General features: G+C 50.5%; 1 protein-coding gene across 4 annotated transcripts in view; it reads left to right on the top strand.

The window, feature by feature from the left end:
* Positions 1-23,794, top strand: part of SAMD4A (sterile alpha motif domain containing 4A) — a 108,547-nt gene that overhangs the window by 47,915 nt on the left and 36,838 nt on the right. For all 4 annotated transcript variants that reach the window (XM_037395046.1, XM_037395044.1, XM_037395045.1 and 1 more), the window contains exon 2: positions 16,453-16,971. In XM_037395046.1, the coding sequence (XP_037250943.1) occupies positions 16,453-16,971 (519 nt within the window). The remainder of the gene's footprint in view (positions 1-16,452; positions 16,972-23,794) is intronic.

Raw genomic sequence — 23,794 nt, 5'->3', positions numbered from 1 at the left:
AGCAGAAAGGGGAAGGGGTGGGTGTCTGCATTGCCTGGCTCCTCCTGGGGCTTGTGCACCCACAGCATGCAATGTGCTTGTCCTCACTTCACAGCCAAGCTATCCTTCTTGTCTGTTCATTGTACTTTAAAGCCAAAACAAAATATGTCAGGTTTTACCCAGGGAGGAGTTGTTGTCAAATCTGAGATCTGATCAGGTCAATTAAATTGTTCTTTATTTTATTTGCTGCAGAGAGTTTGAAGCGAGGAGCAGCCAGGTATTTCCCCAGGCTCCTGCAGAGCAGAGAGCTGCGGCCAGCCAGAGCCAGGGCTTGATTTTCACACTTCAAACATTGCACGGAAATTTTCTTTTTTTTAAGTCGTGGGTACATTTTCCCTGTGAGGAGCTTGGCAGCGTAACAGGCTCTTGCTTTTCAGTGTCTGGGATGCATGCACCAAGAGGAGTGCCCTGTATAGATGTTCTCCATTGTCTAACGCTGTTTTCCAGCAATAGACTCCATGCTCCTGTAGCTCCTGAGGTTCATAAGAGGACTGAGAACCAAGCCAAGCCTCAGGCCGAACCACACAACCTTCCTCATCTTTTGGGAAAAAAAAAAGGGGGCTTGGGAGATCTGCACAAGCTTTGCCCAGCCTGGATTTATGCAAGAAGCCAATTTGTTGTAGAAGGGCTTACCCGGGAGGCAGGAGCACTCTTCCCATCTGCCCCAGGCGCTTGTGGAAATCTTAACAAAGAAGGGAAAAATAATTATTTCATGGCTGGCAGATGCACAGATTTAGCCTGTTAGCCCGCACTGCCTCGACCGGTCCTCCTGAGCGGTCCTGGCCTCTCACGTTGGAGGAGGATCCAACGTTCATCCCAAGAGGGGTGCTGAGCTCCCAGCATGGTGGTGGTCTCTCATGGCCTTGGTGTGGTCTCGGGACTTGTCCATGTGCATGTGGCTGGGGGGGTCTGTACAGTCACCCCAACCAGGAGCGTGTTGTTGCACACTCAGAGCCACCTGAAGAAGCCAACCTGGGGCCACCAAGGATGCTCTTCCCTCCCAGCTCCTTTCTGCTCGGGGATAAAAGCGTTGTTGAGGGGTGCAGGCAACACGTTCAGGTTCCAGATGTGGAGCTTTGAAAAACAGCCGTGCCAGCAGCCATGGGCACGATATTGCACACAACGTTCTCCCTCCAGCTCCTGGTCTCCTCTTCCCACAGGGGCTTGGTGCTGCCCGGCAGGACTCGGGGCAGCTCAGCCATCAGGGGCTTTTGCAGCATTTTTGTGCAGCATTTTGCTAAATGCAGCAGCAGCTCATGGTGGTGACTTTCCGTCATAGTGCTTAGATGTGTATAAAAGCAAAACTTTCCTTAAAACTCCTTTTTCTCCAGGCATTGCATTTCCTCTTAATGCATGGAAATGACATTATTGGCCAGTGTGGTTCCAGCGTTTACTTTTATTTTTAACATTTCCATGTCTGCTGTGGGACAGGAAGCAACGGTGGCAGTCCCTAGTATCCAAACATAGGAACCAGTTTGTTTTATCTTTACTTTGACCATGTTAAATTTTGCTGAGCGCATCTTGGCCGAGCTCCAGGATGCTGGACCAAGCCCACCATATTCAGAGAGAAGTGAATAATTACTACTTTGTGGTGGTAGGGCAGGGAGGAACGAAAAAGTGTTTGCAAAACGCTTTGAAGATAATGACACCCCCCAATTTTATGAGTGGCAGCATTACAGAGCATGCTGTAGATAGCTCATTAATGCTCGGTGATTAGAGGAGCAGACAAGAAACACCGTTTCCAGCAGCGCCCAATTTGGGCTTCCTTTAAGAAGGGAGTGGTGAAAGGCAGGGCTTAGCCAAAAATAAACGAGCATCTCAAAGGCAGATGGTCCTATTCACAGACCTAAAATTACACCAGTGGAGGGCCAGGCAGGATGAAAGGAATTAGCATCTGGTGGCGAAGGGAAGGCAGTGTCACTGCACAGGGTGGGTGACCAGATGGCCCCGGGCTCTGTCGGATGTCCTCCTGCAGGCGGTTTCAACCGTTCCCACTTGCAGACCTCTATATATATTTTTGGGGTGTTGGGTTTTTTTCTTTTTTTTCTGGAGAGGTGCAGATTCTTCCGGAGCAAATGCAGGCTCGCCGGCAGGATGCTCATGTCTCCCCGTGACCTTTTATGGACCTGTTAACACCCTGCTTCTGCAGCACTGCAAGCCTGAGCGAGCGAGTGCCGGGGAGGCTTTGGCTCAGACTGGGATCTTTCGGCAGCACAGCACTGTGGCTAATGCCAGGGATAGGCACGCCGGCTCCGGCGCGGGGAAAACCCGTAAAGGTTCAAGCACCTGGTTTCTCAGTGCATGTGCAACCCCTTACCTAATTTCTGTGGACTCGTTGGGTTATCTCAGTTGAAATGTGGTGCGATGAGCCGCTGGCTGTGGCCGCTTTGGATGCTTGGGGCGCTGTCCTCCTGCATCCCGGATGGATGGATGCTCACCAGCTGTTCCCTGGAGTGGCATTTCAGGGTGCAGAGGGGCCGATGCTCATTTACAGGATTGTTTTCCCTTCTCAGCTGGAGCACCAAAAGCCTTTTGTAGAGCCATGCTGGGAATCCCATCAGCAGCCCGATCTAGGTTAAAATGACCTTTTTTAGTTTATTCCCCCTGCTCCTGGCGTTATTTTTAGCCTGGAGGAGCCCGATGACCTGGTTCATGGCACAGCCCCACGAAGGGTTGTGTTGGAGGGGTAGGGACATGGAGCCCAGTTCACGTGCTGGTGTGAGGGGAACCCCTTGCACCCCGTTCCCTGCCTCGACCCTATGCCGCGGCTCACTGCGGGTGCATTTCGATAGTGTGGCTTCAGCTGGTACGTGAAGAATCGTAAGATTTAAAAGCACAGTTGCAATGCAAGAAAAAAACTAAGAGCGAAGATTTAAATTCCTCTTCCCCTCCTCGCGTATCTGGGGGATTTGGAGAGGGAGTGGATTTGATCCAGGGTTTGTAAATGTTAATTCTACAATATATCATACCATTCTGCAAAGGACAGGGCAGAAATCTCTGGAAGAAGTCGCTGACTGGTGGGGGTTTGCCTTCCTACGTAGCCACATTTATTTTTATTTTACTTTTGAGCTAGTATTCCAGGAAAGCCCATTAAAAGCTGGCAGCCGCCTGCTAGCGAGCAGCTTGCCGGAGCTGAGCGCCGACGTGTGATGCTGGAGGAGCCGCGCCGATGGTTGGGGATGACTGATGGTGCGAGGTGTCGGTGGAAAGGAGGGGAAAAGGGGGATGTTCTCACTCCGCTGAACTTCCTTCCTTTGTGTTTCCTATTAAGCCGAGGGAACTGCGCTGATGCGGCTGCTTTTGCAGCCTTCCAAGCTCCGATTTAATTGTGGATGATTTCATCCTGGCCTTTTTATGTTGAAGCCAGTGGCCTGCGTCATGCAGCAGTGAATTTAGGCAGATTTTATTCGCATGTGAGTCATTGAGCTTTTCCAGCTGAATGTCACCAACTTGGAATTTTTGTCTGATTTTGTTGTTGTTTTTGTCTCTTGGTGTTTTTCCACCGGGCTTTTTCCCTACCCCTCGCTGCTTGCACTCCCTCGTCCCTCCACAACCCCCACCCCCCAAAAAAACAGAAATAGGCTAAATGTGAGTTTGAGTTGGCAGTGCGAAAGGATGGGATTATGAATGTTTGGGGAGGAGGGGGAAAAGGATGCTTTATGTCGCTGGGAGGGAAGGACTGAAGCCAAGTCAAATTGAGGGCTCTAATTTGGGAGCGGTGTTATTACAGGTCAGAGGGAGTCAGTTACTGGCTAAATTGGGAGAGCTGTCACATGCAGGAGCTGTAAATGTTGCTCACATGGTTGGGGCACACAGGCTCTTGGACAACTTGGTTTGATTTTGTTGACAACACTTAAACAGATTTTTTTTATTTTTATTATTGTTATTATTTTATTTCCCCTCAAAATACAGGCTGTGTAGCAGCGTCCCTCCGCCTCCGTTGCTTGCTCGTCCCAGCCCTCGCCTGCCCTTTGCACAGAGAAGTTTATAAATAGAGCAACTCCTCCATTATGTGCAGCTTCAGTCTCTTTATTTTTATACTGGAATCTGTTCAATGATTAACAGTTTAAACCATGTGCTGTGTATCAATACCTTACATACCCTTCATAACTTATTTTTAGTATTATTTTTCCCCCTTCTAAATCCTTTATCCATGTTAGGCAACACAGTTAAGACATTCACATAATTTTTTATTTTGATTTTTTTTTAGCCTTTGAAGAAACTTATCTGCATTTCAATTGCGCTTTTGCTAAAAGGCTTTTTGCAATTGAAATTAAGAAGTCAGAGGAGTATTTCCTCCGTGCCTGTGGTTGTGCCTGTAGTCTCCTCACTGAAAGCCAGGAAGATTTGAGCGTTTTTATGGATTAGGCTCAAAGAAGAGATACAGAAATCGCATGTTTTATTTCTTTGGCTTCCTGCATCATAGGAAATTCCACTGAAAATCTGGATTTGAGGGCGTGTGGAGGCATATGAGCAATGTAACCCCAGTATAAGTGAAAGCAGGCGGTGAACTCATTTCCCACCTGTACCCCTGTGTCTCAGAAGCAGCAAAATCAGCAGCGTTTTGCCGTGGCTGAGCTCACGAGCTCCAAGAAGCGATGGGACTTCTGGAAGCAATCTGCAGCCCCCTGTTTAATTATCCTTTTAATCCCTGCTGACCCATCCCGTTGCTGTGGGCCAAGCTGCCTCTGCGGGCCGGCTGAGCTCAGCTAACTTTGCACGGCAGCCAGCAAGAGCCACTTGACCCAGGATCTCGTCGGGATATCTTTGATATCAGGCTTGGCATGGCTGCTCTGATACTTCTGTCTCCTGGTTGCATGGACAAGGGCTGATGGATTCCCCTCCGCTCCAAGAGGGACAGCATTTTGTTGTCATTCCTGTTGCTACAGAATGTATCCCCCACCCCATATGGGTGGGCGCTCCTGCTTTCTGCTGCTCCACCACTGGGTAGAGGTGAAAAAACACCTCACCTGCTGGTGTCCACACCGTTGATGGTGCTTTTGCAGTTTTGCATGCTCTCCCTTGGCAGGTGGGGCCCAGGCACTATTTCCCTGTGCTTTCAAAAGACCATCCTCCCCATCTGAGGCTTCGGAGCATGATGCCCTTGATGCCCAGGAGCTTGTATGTTCCATGGAGTAAAGAGAAACTGGTGCTGTGAGTTCTTGTCCCATGTCAGGCTGGCTTCACCCTTCAGGACAGCTTTTGTAGGAGGTTGGTTGGTTTGTCTACCAAGCCTGTGTCCTCCTCCTGCTCTTTGGAGGAGGCTGGACTGCAGCTTGCGAAATCGGTGAAGCAAATTCATCTTTCCCAAGGTGTTCTCCATGCCAGCGCCAGCCACATTGCATTGAGGAGCTCAAATCCCATCATCTATGCGGTGTAGGTTCCCTTGGCACCTATGGGGCTTTTGATAAGGTTTCCCAGTGTGTCATTCTTTGCTCTGAGTCAGTGAAATGCTCTCAACGTTGCAAAGCTCTGCACTAAATTAAAAGTCATGTTGCTAGGGAGTGTTGTGGTAATACGTGGTATTAAGCTGTGTAGCAAAAGCGGGCGACAGATACAGCCTAGAAAACAAATCCATAAAACCTCCCATCAGATGCACCGTATGAAAATCGAGTGTACTTCAGCTTGGTATTAAATATGTCATGGAAAAAGACTCCCGCTCCTTCTGAATTTCCTGAAAGTCTGCTTTGGGCTGAAAACCATAGTAGCTGCAGCCAATTTAGAGAAGGAAAAATCCCTGCTCTTGTTGCTGTCTGCAGAAGCACACTTAATGATCGTGCCATGCGATTCTCCAGTGCTAAAAATATATTGCTTCTGGGTTTGTACAAACAGCCTCCTAATAACTGGAGCTGTGGCAAGTGGCAAGCTCACGAGGTAGGGGGGGAAAATAGTGTCAAAAATGTGAAAATATTTTTTCTTTCTACTTGCTCTGCAGCGCAGTAGATCTGGGCTCTTCTGTCCTTGGTGGCTGTCAGTGTGAAATAAGGGATGTTTTGTTGAGGGATGTCCCAGTGGGCTCTGCTTCTGACCAAAATAAGGGGCATTTTGCTCCCTTTGGAGTTTACAACCCAAATGGAGAGCGCTGAGCTCCCTGTCCTGCTGCTCTGTCTGCCGGTGGGGTTTCATCAGCCTGTTTGGGGGGATCTGGTCGTGGGTTGTCTTTGAGGCTGGCTTCAGTGCCAAAATTCCCGACTCCTGCTAATGCTGTCCCTGCTGTGAGATCAAGAATTGCAGCCTCAGCTTGAGATACTCCTTTCCAGTCATGTCTTCCACACAAAGAAGAGACAATGCTACAAACCAAACGCTTGACGGGGCTGCCTTTGCTTTGGAGAGCTTGATGGAGAGGAGAGCTGCTGGTAATAAACAGCTGAACTTGCTGCCCAAAGAGAACTGCCTTTAAAAGGGCAACGAGGTGGGTAGGGCTCATGTCTTATCCCCCACAGGGTTTCTGGGGTTTTTTTCTCCCCAGAAGCTGCGTGTCATATGGTCACCTGCTCCTTAGCCTGGCTTCCCAAGAAAAGTTGCAAGAAATTGGCCGTTCTTGAGACGTGAAGGACATTCAGCGTGCAGCAGCCAGCTCCCCGGTGCTCATCCACAGTCACCTCACCTCTCCATCAAGGCACCTTTTGTTTCAGAGCACTGCCCAGCAGGGACGCCCCTTCTGTGAAGCACAGAAAATAAGGCCACCGATGGCCAGCGTGCCTCTTGCCACCCAGCTGCACCGGCAAACCCATCCCTGCTGCCTCGACAGTGGCTGTTGAAGGGCTTGCCTGTTGCGCGCAGGGAGATGCTGGGGGCGGTTGCAAGGAGGTTGTGTCTTTTGGACAGAATTGTTTTCAGTAGTTAATTAAATCTGCACCATTCCATTTAAGAAGTCAAGGAGATACTGCATAGTTAATTTCCATGGAGCTTCTTAATCTCAGTCGTTAGAGAAGTTGCTCCTTGGTGAAGTCCTCTGTGCTCCGGTCGGCACTGAATCCTGCAGTACAGTTGGGAACACTTTGCTTTTCATGGCTGTGTGGCTCTTGCCTTTCTCTTTCTACAGAACTGATATTGCCTGTAGTGAGGACTTCTCCAGCCACCTCCTTTTGCAGGACATGCTGTGCCTATTGCTCTATTTTTATGGCATCTCTTCCCTGCATCCACACTGGTCTGTTCACCTCTCCTCCTGCTCAGAGCTTCTCTGCAGCAATCGCTCGGGTGGAAGAGAAACATTAGGAAAGTACTTAGTGTATTTTTAGCCTCTTAGAATGTGATGTAGCTGCTGGAAACACGGAGGAGAGCCAGCACCATGTGAACCGATAGGTTGCAGTGCCTCACCGGCAAATTTTCCGTCGAGTGCTGCTGCTCCTTGGCACCGTCAGCCAGGGTGCAAGGTGGGTTGTGGGCACTGGAGAAGGGAGATGATGCTCATGCCTTGTGTGATGCGAGGTGTATATTGCCATCTATCTGTCCTTTCCTCATGGATGCTGATGGACAGAATGTGCTTCTGTCCTTCAGAGAGGTCATCTGCACTTAAATCTGCACAGAAGCTGACCAGCTAGGGAAAGGGGGAATTCAGTGATTGCCTTTTGATATCTCATTAGAGACTGAAGATGCTGGGGTAGCATGAAGCTGTGGAGCCACCTTGGACCTAGAGGTTGATAGCTGTTGGGGTGGGTGCTTCAGGAGGGGAAGTGCAGAGCCCTGATTGCCACAATAGCAGCCCCCAAGCCCTTCTGCTGTCTGGGGCTTGTTTGCAGACTTTCTGGCTGTTCCCAGCTCCTTACCAAGGCTTGTTACAGGGAAAGAGCTTCGCCGCTATTCCCTAAATTTCTCCCAAGTTGGGCTGTTAGACCCACATGGGAGGGAGCAAAAGCAAAAAGCCAACTGTGAGGTTTTCTTGGCTTTTCCTCTCTCAAATCCCACGTTATCCACCAGGACGAGTGGTTTTGGGGACCTAGGCAGAAGCAGTCCCCGGGATGCAGAGCTGGCCTCTCCCAGCCGCTGCAGCGCAGAGACACAGGAGGTGCCAGGAAGCCGCGGGTGCCGGATCCAGCAGGCACGATGCTGTTTGGCACGGCTCCCGTTGCCTTCAGACATATAGGATTAGGTCCTTCCGCTCCATGCTGAGGTCAGCTCTAGCGCAGGCATAAATTCAGACCTGTTTGAACGTAGCAGGGGGAGGTTGGCAGCGTTTACACATCACGCTGCAGCCTCCCAGCCATAGATGTGCTTAGAAACATCACTGGTGTCTTCCTGCCTGGTGTTAGCTGCGGTTTTGGATTGCTTTTGGTGAGATGAGCAGCATTCAGGTTCACCGGCACTTTGATGTCAGCTTGCATCTCTGTCTTATGCAATTGGCAAGTCTGCAATAGCCTTTATTGTCAAGATATTTTTCTTTTTATTAGTGTCAGTTGCAATAACAAAAGGCACATGCTGAAATTCTTATTATTTGGCCTCTTGGGGAGGGAGAAGGCTGCCAGGTTTAACGGCGAGGGTATTGATGTGCTCTGGAGGGGGCACAGGGAGGGTTTCCAACAGGGATCTCACTTTGTTTTCTTTAATGTTGGTCTTTTGAGTGAGGCTGGTTTAGGAAGAAAATTATGTAAATCCACCCAAACAAAGTACTGTGAATGGGTCAGCATGCAGGTGCTAATTACTGCAAATAATAATTTAAATCTCTTGATTTAATTGAGAGCAGCCCTGAGGAAGGCTCGGGGGTGTTGGTGGAAAACTTCTCCATTAAGATTCCTCTCCAGCCAAACCCACAGGTCACCCATTTGCTTTTTTAGACACTCAACACCACGTACCCAGAGACCCATTTCCAGTGCAAGGCAAAAACATTTTAGTTGCTTTACCTCTCAGGTTTGTTCCGTTTACAGTTGGACTTGATGATCTTAAAAGTCTTTCCTAACCTAAATAATTCTATGATTTGGATGACTGAAGGTCCCACACGTGGGTGGGGGCAATCCCAAGCACAGACACAGGCTGGGCAGAGAACGGATCGAGAGCAGCCCTGAGGAGGAAGACTCGGGGGTGTTGGTGGACGAGGAGCTCAGCATGGCCCAGCCCGGAAAGCCAACCGTACCCTGCGCTGCATCACCAGCGGCGTGGCCAGCGGGTCCAGGGAGGGGATTCTGCCCCTCTGCTCCGCTCTGGTGAGACCCCTCCTGCAGTGCTGTGTCCAGTCTGGGGCCCCCAGTATCAGGGGAACACGGACCTGCTGGAGCGAGTCCAGAGGAGACCACGGAGATGCTCAGAGGGCTGGAGCCCCTCTGCTGTGGAGACAGGCTGAGGGAGTTGGGGCTGCTCAGCCTGGAGAAGAGAAGGCTGCGGGGAGACCTGACAGCACCTGCCAGTACCCAAAGGGGCCGACATGGAAGTTGGGGAGGGGCTTTTTACAGGGGCCTGGAGTGCAGGACAAGGGGGAATATTTTTAAACTAAAAGAAGGCAGATTTAGGTTAGACAGTAGGAAGAAGTTCTTTACTGTGAGGGCAGCGAGGCGCTGGCACAGGCTGCCCAGAGCAGCTGTGGATGCCCCATCCCTGGGAGTGCTCAGGGCCAGGCTGGATGGGGCTGGGAGCAACCTGGGCTGGTGGGAGGTGTCCCTGCCCGTGGCAGGGGGCTGGAACTAGATGTCTTTGAGATCCCTTCCCACCCAAACCATTCTGTGATTGTATGATGTGATCCCCTTTGTCTGGAAACACACTGTAGTTCACCTACAGCCAAGTGCTGCAGCAGGTGCCAGGGCAGAGGTTCACATCCACAGCAGCACTGGAGAGCAGATTTGTGTGATGGGTGGTGGGGTGTTGGGCCATTTCACAGACCAGTACATCCAGTTGCAGGAAGACTGGAACCGGCAGTGACCTGCATTTTTTTTGCGTGGTGCGAATTCAGGCTGGTGGTTGGAACGTCTTCATTCTTTGCTCTTCTGCTTTAACTTCACTGCAAGCAACCCTTTGTGGGATGGGGTATGGTCTCTCCACCCTACTCATGCTTTTCACCAAGCCAAGTAAGACCTGATTCATGTGGATGCTGGAAGTCATAGAGCCAGCAGAAATGTTGCCATGGGCTGCAGACTAATGTGCATAGAGCCACGACCTGTTTGAAACAGGACACGTAGCTTCTGCTGAGCTTACCAGAAACAAGAGTGGAAGGTAACTTAAGTGCTGAGTCCTGAGTACCTTCACTTGAGAAAACGCAAGACATCAAGGAGCTCTTTGATGCAGACTGGAATTTTTCTGGAAGCTGAAGCCAGATAAATTCAAGCTTAAACCAGATCATTCCAACTGGAAATGAAGGCAAACTGAAGTGCTTGGGAGACATTGGAACAAATAACCAGTAGACATAGGGCTGAGGTTTGTCTCTTGATGGCCGTTCACTGGGAGATGACATTTTGGCCAAACAGAGCTTGCTGGGCTGCAGTCATGTGCAGAGTCAGGTTTCTTGACCCCTTTTGCCCTGGTGAAGACACCCATGTGGCTGTAGTAGGTGTTAGATATCGGGGCCGAGTCGTGATGACCTCGGTCACCACAGATTTTGGTGATTTTGGTGGAAGCACAGCATCTTGCATGCCTGCACGGAGGAGTTGGTGGGCAGTGATGTGCTAATGGGTTTTTACACAGCAGGAGGAGTCCGGGTGCTGATTTTTCTGCCTCTGCCAAAAAAGTGAGTGCCTCCACATAGCTCTGCCCATCGCGTGGAGCCGATGCCACATCGGTCATCCAGGGAACAGCAAACAACGGGAGCCTCTTCTGTGAGCTGCTGAGGAAGGGCTCCTGCAAAACCTTGCTGCAAGCCCAGAAATAGCCATCACCTGCACTGGGGCCACTGATTCCAGGCTCGCTTGAAGCAGTCACAAGCTGCCTAAGCACGGATTGCATTTGTTTTGCTATTGGTGATCCAAGAAATGAAAACCTCAGTGTCGTTCCATCCCTAGGAGGGCTTGGTTGCCGTCCAGGAGCACCCAGTTCCTCCTCCCTCCAGCCCCTCATACATTGCATGGCACTTGGCAAGATCAGGGATCCCAGCCTAAATTTTTGGTACAAGCTCCTGGTTTTCCTCCTCGAGTACATCCGAGAGTGCCGCCCCATTCAGCCCTGCTGTGAAGATGCTCTGTTTGGTGGGTGTCCTTCAGATGTGCACATCTAACTCTTAGTCCTTTCTTGCTTGGACAAATTATCTGAATGGGCATTTGGTAACTTCTGAATGGATAATTGTATTAAACTGAAAACAAGGGATTAATAAAAAAGTAATTTAAGAGCAATTTACTGGCAACAGGAGCCCTTAAATGCACTGACCTACCATTGTGCAGCAATGATACCAAGCCTGCTATTTGAACGTACTCTTTGTCACTCAGAAAATCCTTGGGCAGTTTTTAAAACACTTCCAGTCTTTAATTGTTGTCCTTGTTACCAGTGATGAGCTGTTGTCTATCTTATAAATTACACATCATTCATCTCGCCTGCTTCGTCAAAATCCCAGTGAGCATATTTGTCTGCTTGACTTGTGAAATGTGGTAAGTCAGATGTGACAACACGAGGATAACCCAGTTTCTGCTTTCAAAATGAAAAGGTTCATCTTTCTTGGGGTTGTTGGTTTTTGGGGTCTTTTTAAGTCCTTGAGAGGTATCCCACATTGTCGTTGTTCCTTGGAGACCTGCTTACCTGGTGAGACACGCGTGTCCCTGTGCCTATGCTGACAGCTCTTGGCCATCCCTCTAGGCAGGGTCAGTGTTTTTGAGGTGGGGGGCAGAGGTCTGTTTGCAAAAATCAAAAATAGAAGAAAAAACTAGGCAGATAGGTACTTCAGGGTTTCTAAGTGCAGGCACTAGTGTGCTGCATGCATTTTTACGGACATCCACAGAGACCCTGTGTATCCCTCCCTTTGTCCATCCAGGCTGGCTGGAAAACCACGACTGTTCTTGGTCCATCAGTAACAGCTTCGGGAGCTCCACGTGCCTCACTGGTGGTTGAAATAACCCAGGTGTCTATCGGGAGGCACGTTCAAGTGAAGGCAAGAAGGTCCTTCCCACAGTGCAGCATCAGAGGTAGATCTGTCGCCCCTGGACATGAAGGCAATCAACAGTTTGCAGGGATCCTGAACGGATCAAGCAGATTTGTGACAGAGGGATCTGATGAGCACATATTAAATTGACAAATTTAATTTCTTTCTGGCTTCTTTCTCAAGCCAGAAAGCCCCAGTTTTGGGGGTAGTGTTGGACCTATTCATAGTGCAGGTTTCAGCCTTGGGAGCAGGACCCGGCTATATTTGGTGCTTTATTTATACACAGGCACTCTGCACATGCATCAGCTGTGCTCTAGAGCAGCAAAATCATATTGGTTAAATAATCCTATGTTGGAAGGTAGTTTCACATCCCATCTTCATTCAGCCTCTCGCCCAAGAAAAAAGGATCTGTAATAAAAATGGGGATTTTCTGCTCTGGGGGCACCAGCAGCTCCCATCCCTTCCCCGTACAGGGGTCACAGGGTCCTTAAGGTGCTCATGGTCAGTTGTTATTTTAGCTCATCTGCAAAAGGAGTTCATGCAATGACAGCAAGAGGCAGGACAGGGATTTTGGGGAGTTTCAAAGCAGCAAGGTGGAGTTTCTCACTTTGGGGCTTTCTCTATGCTTAGATTTGCCTGCTGCAAGTAACAATAGTCTTGCCATCCCTTAAAGCAGCAAAAGCCTTGTGAGAAAGCGTCAGGCATCCTTGAAGCAGCACCCCGGGGGAACTAATGAGGCGGTAATGTGATTAGTGCCTGTGACCCCGTACACCACTGCAAGTAGTGTGCCAGGACCCTGGGACATGGCAGCCGAAAACTGGGACACATCTTAACCATGGCTGACCCAGGGGGGCTTAGATAGAGGGTGAGACGTCCCTGATGTCCGGGAGTGTGTGGCAGCAGGTAGGGAGCTGAAGCAGGGGCTCCTGTGTTCGGGGAGATTGGGGAGAGGGGCTTCAGGGGGGTCACTGGCCCCTCTCCCCCTGCCCAGAAGCAGCTCCAGCTTTCCTCCTCCCAGGCCACCCTCTCCAGATCCCTCTGTTTTCTGGCAGACAGGATTAAGCCTGACCTACCACCCCATCTCAGACAGAGCCAAACCTCTTTCAGATCTAATTATTTTCCGTTTTTGTTTAATTGTGCACATGCTGCTGCTGGCTGAGAAGGAGAGCGGCTCCTGCCCGTGCTGGGGCAGGGGGGTCGCACGGCTCCTTGCCAGCTGCGGGCTTTCGGATCAGCACTCCATCTTTTGGGGCTGTGATTTCAAACCCCTGTATCTCTTGGAGGCCTGAGGCAAGTTCCCCAAGAAGCAGCTCTGGCACTGTCCTGCGTTTCTCCAGTGGTGACCTTCACGCTTAGCTCTCCCCCGAGTGAGGAAGAGGAGTCTGGGCATGGCCACCTTTCTCCCTGCATCCTCCTCCTCCCTTGGACCCAGTTTGCACCCGGGCTCTGCTTGTTCTGCATGTGTTTTGCTACGCAGTTCCCATGTACAAGTGGCACCGGCTTCTTTTAGCAGTGCATGGCATGCCTTTTTTTAATGATCTTTTGATTTCTCAGTTGATCTGAGCTGCTGCAAAATCCCACAGCCTCTTCCCACAGACGGTGCCAGGCTGAGCTTCGGCTGTGCCAGCCTGAAAGCGCTGCCGAATCGTCCCAAGGGCAATGATAAAACAGGGGGGTGATAAGGGAACGGGTGACACCCCTGTGCAGGAGGAGGGGAGAAAATAAGATGGGTTTTCAACCCACTGGGCAGCTGGCCAGGGTGGGGAGAGAGAGAGAGAGGGGACAGAGAAATCAGATTAAGCATGACAAGAGGCTTTGCCTGGAGCAGTTATATCTGCATATGGAAAATACGGAGATGCTCTGGTGGACCTTAAGTTCCGCCACGCTCATGTATTTTTTACAGCATCCCTGGGGCTGAGCATTGCTTTTACATATCCCATTTTTTAACACCAAAACAACCTCACAGCATCTCTGCAGGCACAGGAGCACACCCAGCATACCGAAACTCGCTTCTGCTGCAAATGAAGCAGTTCCTTCCCCACCAAAGCTGTGCCGTGCCGTGTCCCTTGCACCTCTTGGCACAGCAGCACGAGGTGGCTCAGGCACGCTGTCGTGGGATCGGGAAGCAGCTCTGGAGGAGGGGTGGGTCTGCAGAGAAGTAAATACTGCTGCAGAAAGTTCCAGCGAGAGCCATCGGTGTTTCCAGCAAGCCATCTAGTGGCTTCCTATTAAAATGGTTGCACGTCTTGAAACTGGGAAGGCAAAGCTGGAGGGACGAGGGCTGCCCACCACCGCAGTTGTGTAGGGGAACCGTCGTGCAGGGGGTTTGGACCTAATTTGGAAAAGACCTTACTGCAATGGCCCTCTTCAGGGTCACAGGGTGGTGGAAGGGTTGGGTTAGCTGCTGGATCACAGCATAGGTCTTCTGATGGACATCCAGATCTTCATTTCACTGGTGCGGGTTTGGTTGCCTTAGCTCCAAAACACATGAAGGATACAGGGATAATCAATGATTTAGAGCAGCTTCCTCTACGGTATGGATAGGAGATAGCAGACAGGGAGAGAGAACGTAAAGTTTTGGGGTTTTCTTAATAACGTGAGAACTCGGGGCATTTCACTTGGTGAAGTTTTGGGCTTTAGTGGGTTTAAAGCAAATGAAAGTCCTAGTTCACCAGATGATTCTGTTGTGGCACCCTTAGGCACAGCCTGCTGCAGGGGCTGGAAGTTTGAAGGCTTCATAGAGGTGTTTGGTAAACTCTGGAGGAGAGACTGACCTGGGGCTGGAAGTTGGGTGGTCTAGGTAGATCCAGAGCTATCCTTGGCCGGTGTTTGTATAAGCTGTTCGGAAAAACCTCTGGTGATGGAGGTTTCACAATGTCTGTAGGCAGTCTCTCCCTGTGCATCACTCGCCCTAACTGTAGGAGGTAAGTTTCTTCATGACCGACCTGACTCACCTTCACTGCCATTCAAACCTATTACTGCAGTCCCCAGGAGATGTGGAGAGCAGCTTGTCCACGCTGTTCTCTGCCTCTCAGACAGATGACGGGTGGGCTGGTGCAGTTTTTATGTGCAACGTGGCATTTTGACTGATTTTCGGCCCATGATGCTTCCTGACGCCAGGCGCTTCCCCACCTGGTACTGCACAGCGATTTGTCCCACCTGCATGTAGATGTTTGCACCTACTTAATGCAGCTGGTTTTTTTCTGACTTTTCTCCAGGTCTCCAACATTGTTTTACTCCCGAGTCCAGTATTCTGGAGTGTTTTCATTTTTCCTAGCTTGGTAGCCGCACATTGAATACATTTATCACATCACCCATGTCACTGATGACATACTGGGTAGTGCCACAGCCAGGACAAGTCTCCTTGCTCAGCACATCCTCCCAGTCTGATGGCAAATCACCCGTAACGACTCTCTCCATATGGTTTTCTGATGAGCTGTGTGCCCACATTAGGATAGTTTTGCCTGAGCATGTTTTTCTGGTGTGCTGCTGAGGAAGCCATGTGGGGTAGCACCTAATGAATATCAAGATACACAGCACTGACTGCTTCTCCAGCTATTCACAGGCCAGTTACTCTGTCGCAGAAGGAAATTAAATTGTTCTTGACAAATCGGTGTGGACAGTCACTTATCATCTTGTTATCTTCTAAGTGCTTACAAATAGGTTGTTTCATTATTTGTTCCATCAGTTTTCCCGGAGTTTGAGTTAAGTGGCCAGTTTGTAATTCCCTGCCTCTTCCTTTTGCATATTTTTAAAGCTAAACCCTGTGTTTGCTTTATTTCTGGTCTTCTAAAACCTCTCCTATCTTCTGTGAACTATCAGAGGAACAATAGCTCTGTGTCTGCTTCAGCTGAGCCCTTTCCTCAATACCTTTGGGGAATCTTATCACACTAGGCTGGCAGATGGACCAACACCCTGTTTTGGTTATTGCCCCCCTGCTGGGATGCTTCTTCCCTTGGGCCTCCGTGGCTCTCACCCGTATTAGCTTATTTGAACTTCGGCCCTTTCCATTTTCTAACCAGTGCTTTTGAAAGGTTATGTTTATCCATGAGGTGCTTTTGGGTAGTATTTTGTATAATCCGCAACGATACGGAAAATTTGGGCCAAATCGTGACTTGGATTAATATTAGGAGAACGGTAGTGGAGCTACGTGGTGATAGAGGTGGATGTAATTTGGCTTTTTTAGTGATTTTCAGGAGCGTCTGGTAACTCTTGGTGTCCAGTTCAGCACACGGTGCTATGACCTTGGTTTTCAGAGAGTGGTGGTCCCCCTGCCTGGGAGATGCTCACGCAGTGGCATCACGCATGCAAGCATCCATTTGGCATGTCTTATATTTACCCCGCTGGGGTCTGTTTATTTCTTTTATTAGCTCTGTTTACCGATTTCTCAATTCTCTTCTTTTTTTTCTTCTATTCTTTCACAGGAATCATTAACCAATGGCAACAGGAATCCAAGGATAAGGTGATTTCCCTATTGTTAACCCACCTGCCTTTACTGAAGCCTGGCAACATTGAGGCAAAAGTTGAATACATGAAACTCTTGCCTAAAATCCTGGCCCACTCAATCGAACACAACCAACACATCGAGGAGAGCAGGCAGTTGCTGTCCTATGCCTTGATACACCCTGCCACCTCCTTAGAGGACAGGAGCGCCCTGGCCATGTGGCTCAACCACCTGGAGGACCGCACGTCGGGTGGCTTCGGCGGCCAGAACAGAGGTCGGTCGGATTCGGTGGACTACGGGCAGACGCACTACTATCACCAAAGACAAAACTCCGATGACAAACTCAACGGATGGCAAAACTCTCGAGACTCGGGCATAAGTGTCAGCGCTTCCAGCTGGCAGGACAAAAACCTGGCGTGCGAGAACGGCCATCTGCCCCTCTACTCCTCCTCCTCCGTCCCCACAACCATCAACACCATCGGCACTAGCACAAGCACCAGTAAGTACCCATGGGAAGCTCTGGGAACGGCCACCCACGGCCACTTCACAGCATGGTCCCCCCATCCCACTAGAAAATACTGCTTTGCCGTGGTTAGCAGAGGGGTTAGGTTCATGTGGGCCATAGAAAACTTTTTTTTTTCCTTTCCCCTACCTACTTTTTGATTTCCTGCCTGCCTTTTTTTACTGGTTTTTTTGTTCCTCTAGTCCTGTAGGATTTTAAAGACCTGGCAGCTGGAGGGGAGGGAAACACATCCAAGCTGTAAGATCAAAAAACATGCATTACTGAAGAGAGCCCCTTTTATTTCATGTAGCTCCACATAGATTTGCAGTTCACGTTTCAGAGTTCCTAAAGCAAGCGGGGAGCTGATGCTTCATGTCCAGAAGTGAGCTGGGGGACTTGGCAAATCCAAAAGTGACCTGGAGACTTACTGGGAGGTAATGGCATTGGGGCCCCAAAGCGCAGGCACCGGTTTTGGAAGCAGGGCTGGGATTCACAATCTGCAGGGCGTATCTGAAAACCACCCTTGTATCTGCAGTGCGCAGAAGTGTGAAGCTGGTGCTCATTGGGGGGTTAGTGTGTATATATAGATAGATAGATAGATAGATAGATATACAGTCCTTAACGTTTTCCAGGAGAGTTGGGTAGCTCTTTCCCCTTGGGGGCCCCACCGGGCTTTGATGGGAGCGGTGGACAGTGCAGAGCCCAGCCCAAGGCTCGGGACATTGGGAGATGCTGCAGAGCACCGTGGCTGGAGATCTGTCTTTGGTTTTGCACGAAGAGCAGCTATAGCTGGTGTTTAAAGCAGCCATGGATGCCTACAAGCCACCCTTAGGAGAGGAGGAACAAAGCCATCTTCTCAGTGGGGTTCAGGAGCTCCTCTGCCCACCCACTCCCTCTCTGGAGGGCTGTCACAGCTGCCTGGTTATCACCTTTGGTGACCACCACCATCTCACCTGCAAGGCGTCCTCCCTTTGAGGCATTCAGAAGGTCTTTTTCCAAGACACTTGGCATTCCCCTAGACGTAAGAGATGCAGAGAGTGCTTTGGGGAGGAGAGGCTTCTTGCGGCAAGGGTGCTGGCTTCTCTATCAGCATGTGGAAAGCCACAATTAAATAGCTGAAAGCTTTAAAATGGTCGCTTAAGGCTTCTGGGTTTTTTCCCTCTCCTGTAATAAGCGCTTTTTTTAGGTGGTGTTTCAAATCAACAACGATACGAAATGCATCTCTGGGTTTATTGCTGTAGCACCCTGGTCCCTGCCTCTCTGGTGTCCATCCTTGCAGGCAGTGCTGCCTGCTGCGCTGCGCAGGGGTTTGGCAGAAGGGTCTCAGCTTCTCCGCTGACTCTGGACGTCATGCCCATCCCATCCCCTGTCTGTGAAGCCCCAGCTCCTGCTGCCATGTGATTGTGTTATGTTCAGCTTCTCTGGGAGCTGGGTCGCTGCGCTGCGGAGGAGAGCTGTTTCAGAGTGAGCGAGCTGCATGGGAAAGGCTTAACAAGGAGACAGGGTGAGAACCATGAATGTATTTGCAATCAGTCTGTTAAACCTCTCCAGGGATGTTGTTTCTGGGGGGTGGGGGCAGCTCTCCCTTGCATGCCTGGCTGTTCAGAGGCTTTGCACATCATGGAGGCAGTGGGAAGTGATGGCTTCAGAAGAGATCTGGTTCCTCACGTCAAGATCTGGAAGCAGGGAGCTCTGATGGGTGCGGCAGTTTAATCATTGACAGTGGCTGTAACTGTGCAAGATGTGTTAGGTCTTGAAGGACGCTTTTCAAAAACCCCTTTGTGTTTCTTTTGAGCCTTTTTGTGTTCAGACTTATCTCTTAGCAGAAGTAGTGACCCACCTCTTGCCCAACAGGGTTCGCAAGTATGAGCACAAGGCACCAAAACCCAGGCAACAGCCAAATTACTCATCAGTACCCAAGCTGCCGCACTGCTGAGGTTTTTCCTAAATTCTCCCAGGATTAGGTGGGCGCAGCAGCACAGTGGTGGGACAGGAGCAGCTGTGGGTCTGGCAGCAGCCCTACACTTTACTGTAGGACGCAGGCAGACCACTTCTCTCCTCCATCTCTGCCACTTGCTTTGCCACAGCATCCCCTGCCCTCAGTGCCGGCGTGGCAGCCCTTGCCCGCTCCGGTCCTTCCCAGCACCCAGCAGTAGCTGCTTTTCGTGGTGCCAGGGCAGCTCACTCACATCATCCTGCTCTGAGCTGCAAGGTTTATAAGACTCCGTGTTCAGGGAACCTTTTCTCTGAGCATCATAACATGGTCAGCATGTATTTCTGAGACTGCGTAGTTTTGCAGAGGCATCTGAATACATCTTCAGCCCAGTCTAATCCTAAATGTTAAGATGTTGTAACTCCAGCTAGTGTATTTTGGTGGCAGCATGTTCAGGGAGCCTGTGGGCTGAGCTGAAGATGACCCGACCATGCTTCATGTGTTAGTTCATAAGCTTCCTTAACGCAATATTTGCTTGGACACAAGCACAGTAAGTCCACAGACAGATGCCAAAAAACAAACACGGCTGTCAGCCTTTGTCCCAGCCCCTTGAGTCAATCAATAGGTCTATTAATCTTTTATTCCAAAGCAAAGCCTTCAAACTGTTACTGTTTGTTTAGGTTTCCGTGTTAGTATTTTTAAATTCTCCCTCTTGCTTGGAGGTGTTTATCTGGGCAGGGGCTTAATCCAGCAACACCCTGCCGCGCACAGCCTCCCACAGCCCATCCCTGCAAAGGTGCTGCCTGCTCCTGATGCCGAAATGGGGCAAAGTCTTTCCCAGAGGAGCAGCATGGTGATCTTGCCTGAGGTACTTTCTTCTGGTATTGTGGCATAATTAGATGTAACACTGTTACGGCATAGGGTTTAAAAATGGGTGGCTGAAGCTCCTGTGACAATTTGCTTTGCGCTGCCCTTGTCTTTGACTCAGCCTAGACCCAGGCTTTGAGACTTGGTTCAGGCTTGGTTCATCTCCAGCTCACGCTTCACAGTGCTGGCTGGTGTTAGCCAAGGCTTGAGGAGGTGTTGTTGGAGTCATCCAGCCTTTGCAGGGCAAGTCAGGAGTACTCTGAAGGAGTCACTCTGGATTTCCCACAGTAATGGTGATCCAGGAGCGGGACCAGCTAAGCGATGGGTTTGGCTCTGGGTACAGGCTCGCCCAAAGCGATAGAAGTTCACGTCCTCCTTCCCATCCGCTGCATCACTGTAACTGCTTTCTTGGCCCATCCTGCACAGCTTCAGCTGCAGCTTTAAACCAGGCTTTAGCGTGCCGGGAGGGAAGGTAGCCTGGGCGCGGGCTCGGAGCGCAGCTGGGCAGGACGCCAGAGCTGCTCCAGGCACCGTGGGACAGGGTGAAGCCCCGAGCCCCGGCTCGAGTCAGGCGGCGGTTGCAAAACGCCTGGGTTGCACAATGCCTTTGCAGTGCAGACAGGGCCTGGAAACTCTGAAAGGACAGAAAAAAGCAGCTAGCTTTCAAAGCTGCAGGCCAACAGCTTCTTGCGTGGGGGCTCTGGCTCCTTCCTTTCCCCTGTAATTGGTTCCACCTGAGTAGGGTCTGATGGCATGTGGGGTTTTGGTTGTCAGATGGAAGTACGGCGTAGCTTAACCCTGTGTTTTCCACCCTCTCGGAAGCAAATATGTGCCAAGGAGAAGGAGGGTCTGCTGTTAAATGCACTTGTTCAGCGCTAAGAAGGTGGAGTGCGGGTATGCTGGTCTCATTTGGACCATCAGGTCTGTGAGCACAAAAAGGGATAGAAAAGCACAAGGTTTGGCGAGAGTGGTAGCAACTCCAGTTGGCAATAGCGAGCCTGTTGAAACACAGCTGAAGAGGTAAGGTTTTGATTCCTGGCTCTAACATGCATCGGCTGGATGAGTGTCTTGGTCCTCTGCTCCCAGCATATAACCTGGGGATAACAGTGTTACTTCTCTTATCAAGGCATGGTGAGGTTTTCCTGTGCTCTCGCCTCCGGTGCAGTGCCAGGGCACTTCAGCTCCCTGTGGAGAGCAGGTTCCCAGGGGCAAGTCTCTGCACGGGAGCAGAAGGTCTTTCAGGAGCAACAGTAACCTGCCCCAAAAATCCAAATTAAGAGCCAGATGTTGGCTCTTTCTCACAGAGGAGTGAGGACATCCTTATGCCAGTACCTGGCTAGGAGAAGAGGCAGCTCAGTGCCAGGCACAGGCAGCACTTCAGGCAGGGTGAGTGCCTCCAGTTGTCACCCTCCCGGGGGGACAGCAGCTCTGCCCAGCCTCTGTGTGGGCTGTAGTGCTGCCATAAAGCAATGGGACACCAGGTTCCCCAGTAAGGGGTGGCCCCGGAGAAGGTAGGCAGCGTTTGGTCTTACTGAAGCCCGGCGTGCCTGGGGGTCTTATCTCCTGTCTGTCTTTCCAAAAAGAGGAGGAGGTCCCTGGACTGGTAGTGGTGGTATCTCTGTGCATGGCCAGCGGTGCCCAGCAGTCCTGTCCTTGGGTGAGCACCCAGTATGTCCCTGGTGTGTGCACCCTGGGTTGCTTGGAGTGGCACCAATGCCTGGAGGTATGGTGTGGGTGGCACCAGGGGACAAGGTGATGGTGTGCATCACTGGTTGTTGGTGGATAGTGGCAGTCAGAGACCTTGCTATGGAGTATCCTGTGGAGCAGGAATCCCAGGCATTGGGACTGTGTTCGTACAGGAGAGGTGCTGCAGGCTCTGGTGTGTCAGTGTTGCTGTGCTGCCTGGATTCCCCTGTGAGTTGAACAGAGAGGTCCTGGGACCAGCAAAGCTGTTTGCCAGTCTGCAGCCACCCTTCCACTTCTGCACAAATGGGAAAGATGCCGGGTGCTCAGGCTGGCTACACCCTTCCCATGCGAGTCTCTGCCAGAAAACTGATGATGTTTGTCTGTGAGGAGAGAGAGAGAGGAGAGTGAGCAGTGCAATGCAGGAGAAGTACTCACCTATATAACCTCCTTGTCCTGAAAAAGAAAAATCTCTTGTCTTGTCCTGGAGCTGAAGAAAAGGAATAAATCAGCGTACTTTCTTCCATGCACACCAGTCCAGATTCATGGCTCTCCCCCCGCACCTCCCAGCTCTCGAGAAATGCTTAATGTTTCACAGTGATGTTCAGGTGGCACCAGCGAGTCGTACTGATGATCAAACTCCCAGTACCACAGAAATGTAGAGATACTGGTGGAAGCAGGGCAGCCTGCAGAAGGAAGGACCTCCCCATGGACTCTTATGTGAAGATCCCACCAGGGGCTGCTGGCTCTGGGGCAGACCCAGTGCCGGCTTGCGGAGACCCCGCCATCCTGGGAAGGGCTTTCTGTTGGGTTGCTCTTTCTCAGAAGAGACTCAATCTCAACTGCTGCCCTGCAGGCAGATCTACAGCTGCTAAACTGTATGTCGGCATGTGTGTGCGTGACGTGGCTTGCTGGATTTTGCCTGCATTTGTCCCAGTTGTGGTCTCCCTGATGAGAGCACAGATGATGGAGCTCTTCCCCAGGTCATCAGGGAATTGAGGGTGGAAGAAACGACACCAAGAAAGAACTTGGCATGAACAGAGCTTGGCTTTCCTGACTCTTCCTCACCTACACTGGTGTGCAGCAGCTCACTGCCTACCACTGGAGACAACCCTGTCATCATACCCAGTATCCCAGCTGATGTTGCTAACGGGATAGCTGCGTGTTCCAACCCACAGGACCACCCTGGTTTGTGTTGGGTTGATGGGCAGCTTGCAGGTACAATGCTCTCCTCTGTGTACATTTGCAATGACACCTGAAGGGGGTTGTGTGCCCTCAGCTGATGTTTGACTTATGCAGGGCAACACGTTTCTTCCCATACGTTAGCAAAACATGTCGTTTTGCTTGCTCAAAAATAGAGTGCCAAAGTCTTAATAAGGTTACAACAGCGAAGCAAACAAATGTACTGTTCTTACTGAGGGGGAGATTAGCTTTGTACTTGGGGATTGCCTCCAGAAACTTGTTCCTCAGCTGTCTGTGCTCTGAGCTGAGACGTGGCACCCTGGCATTCATCCTACCAGGCAGGGACACCTCTAATACTTGCTGTTTTTTCTCTTTTACTGATGGACTGAGAAAAGCTCATTGGACTTTATTACACTTGAGCTTTTCAGCGGTGGCAGATGGGGGCATTTGTTGTCTTGCTCATGCCCTCTAGTGTTGCACATAGCTGTTGGAGAGCATCTCTAGGAGTCACCCACTTTGCCAGGGTCCCATCACTACAATATCTTGCTAAGTCCATAGCTTAAAAACAGAGTCTTTGTACAAAAAGCTAATGTGAGCAGAGTTGTTTTCTCAAATCCATGCAGAATAAGCACAAATACAACAGCAAACAGGACTGAGTAAGGACAACATGGAATCATAGAATCATTTCGGTTGGAAAAGACCTTTAAGATCATCGAGTCCAACCATAATCTTCTACTCCAGCTCTGAACACTAACTACAGATTTCCTGGCCCCTCTATAAATTCAAAGCACTTGGTCCCTGGGAGGTACTGTCCGCTGCTCAGCAGACCATCACTCAGCAAGCAAGGAGATGAACAGTCACCTGCCCTCAGCCTGGAAGCCATCAAACTTTGGAGATGGTAGCACTCATGGAGGACAAGAGCGATGGCCTTTTGGGGTGTCAGCAATGCTGGCAAAAATCTGCTGCTACTCTTTGAGTGGTCACTGCAAAGCTGTGTTTCACAGCCAGCGTCCCTTCCTGCTGTTGAGGGCACTCCAGTTGCCATGTCCCTCACCCTCTGGTTAGCAGTGAGGTGTCCAGAGTCAAAACAGAGCAAGCTGTGCCCATGGTCCATGAGCTGGTCTGCTGGGCAGGATGTTTTTAGTTGATGGGCCA

The sequence above is a fragment of the Falco rusticolus genome, chromosome 7, assembly GCF_015220075.1.
Source record: "Falco rusticolus isolate bFalRus1 chromosome 7, bFalRus1.pri, whole genome shotgun sequence".
Lineage (NCBI taxonomy): Eukaryota > Metazoa > Chordata > Aves > Falconiformes > Falconidae > Falco > Falco rusticolus.
The sequence above is the reverse complement of the archived record's forward strand: the minus strand, read 5'-3'. Positions and strand labels throughout refer to the sequence as shown.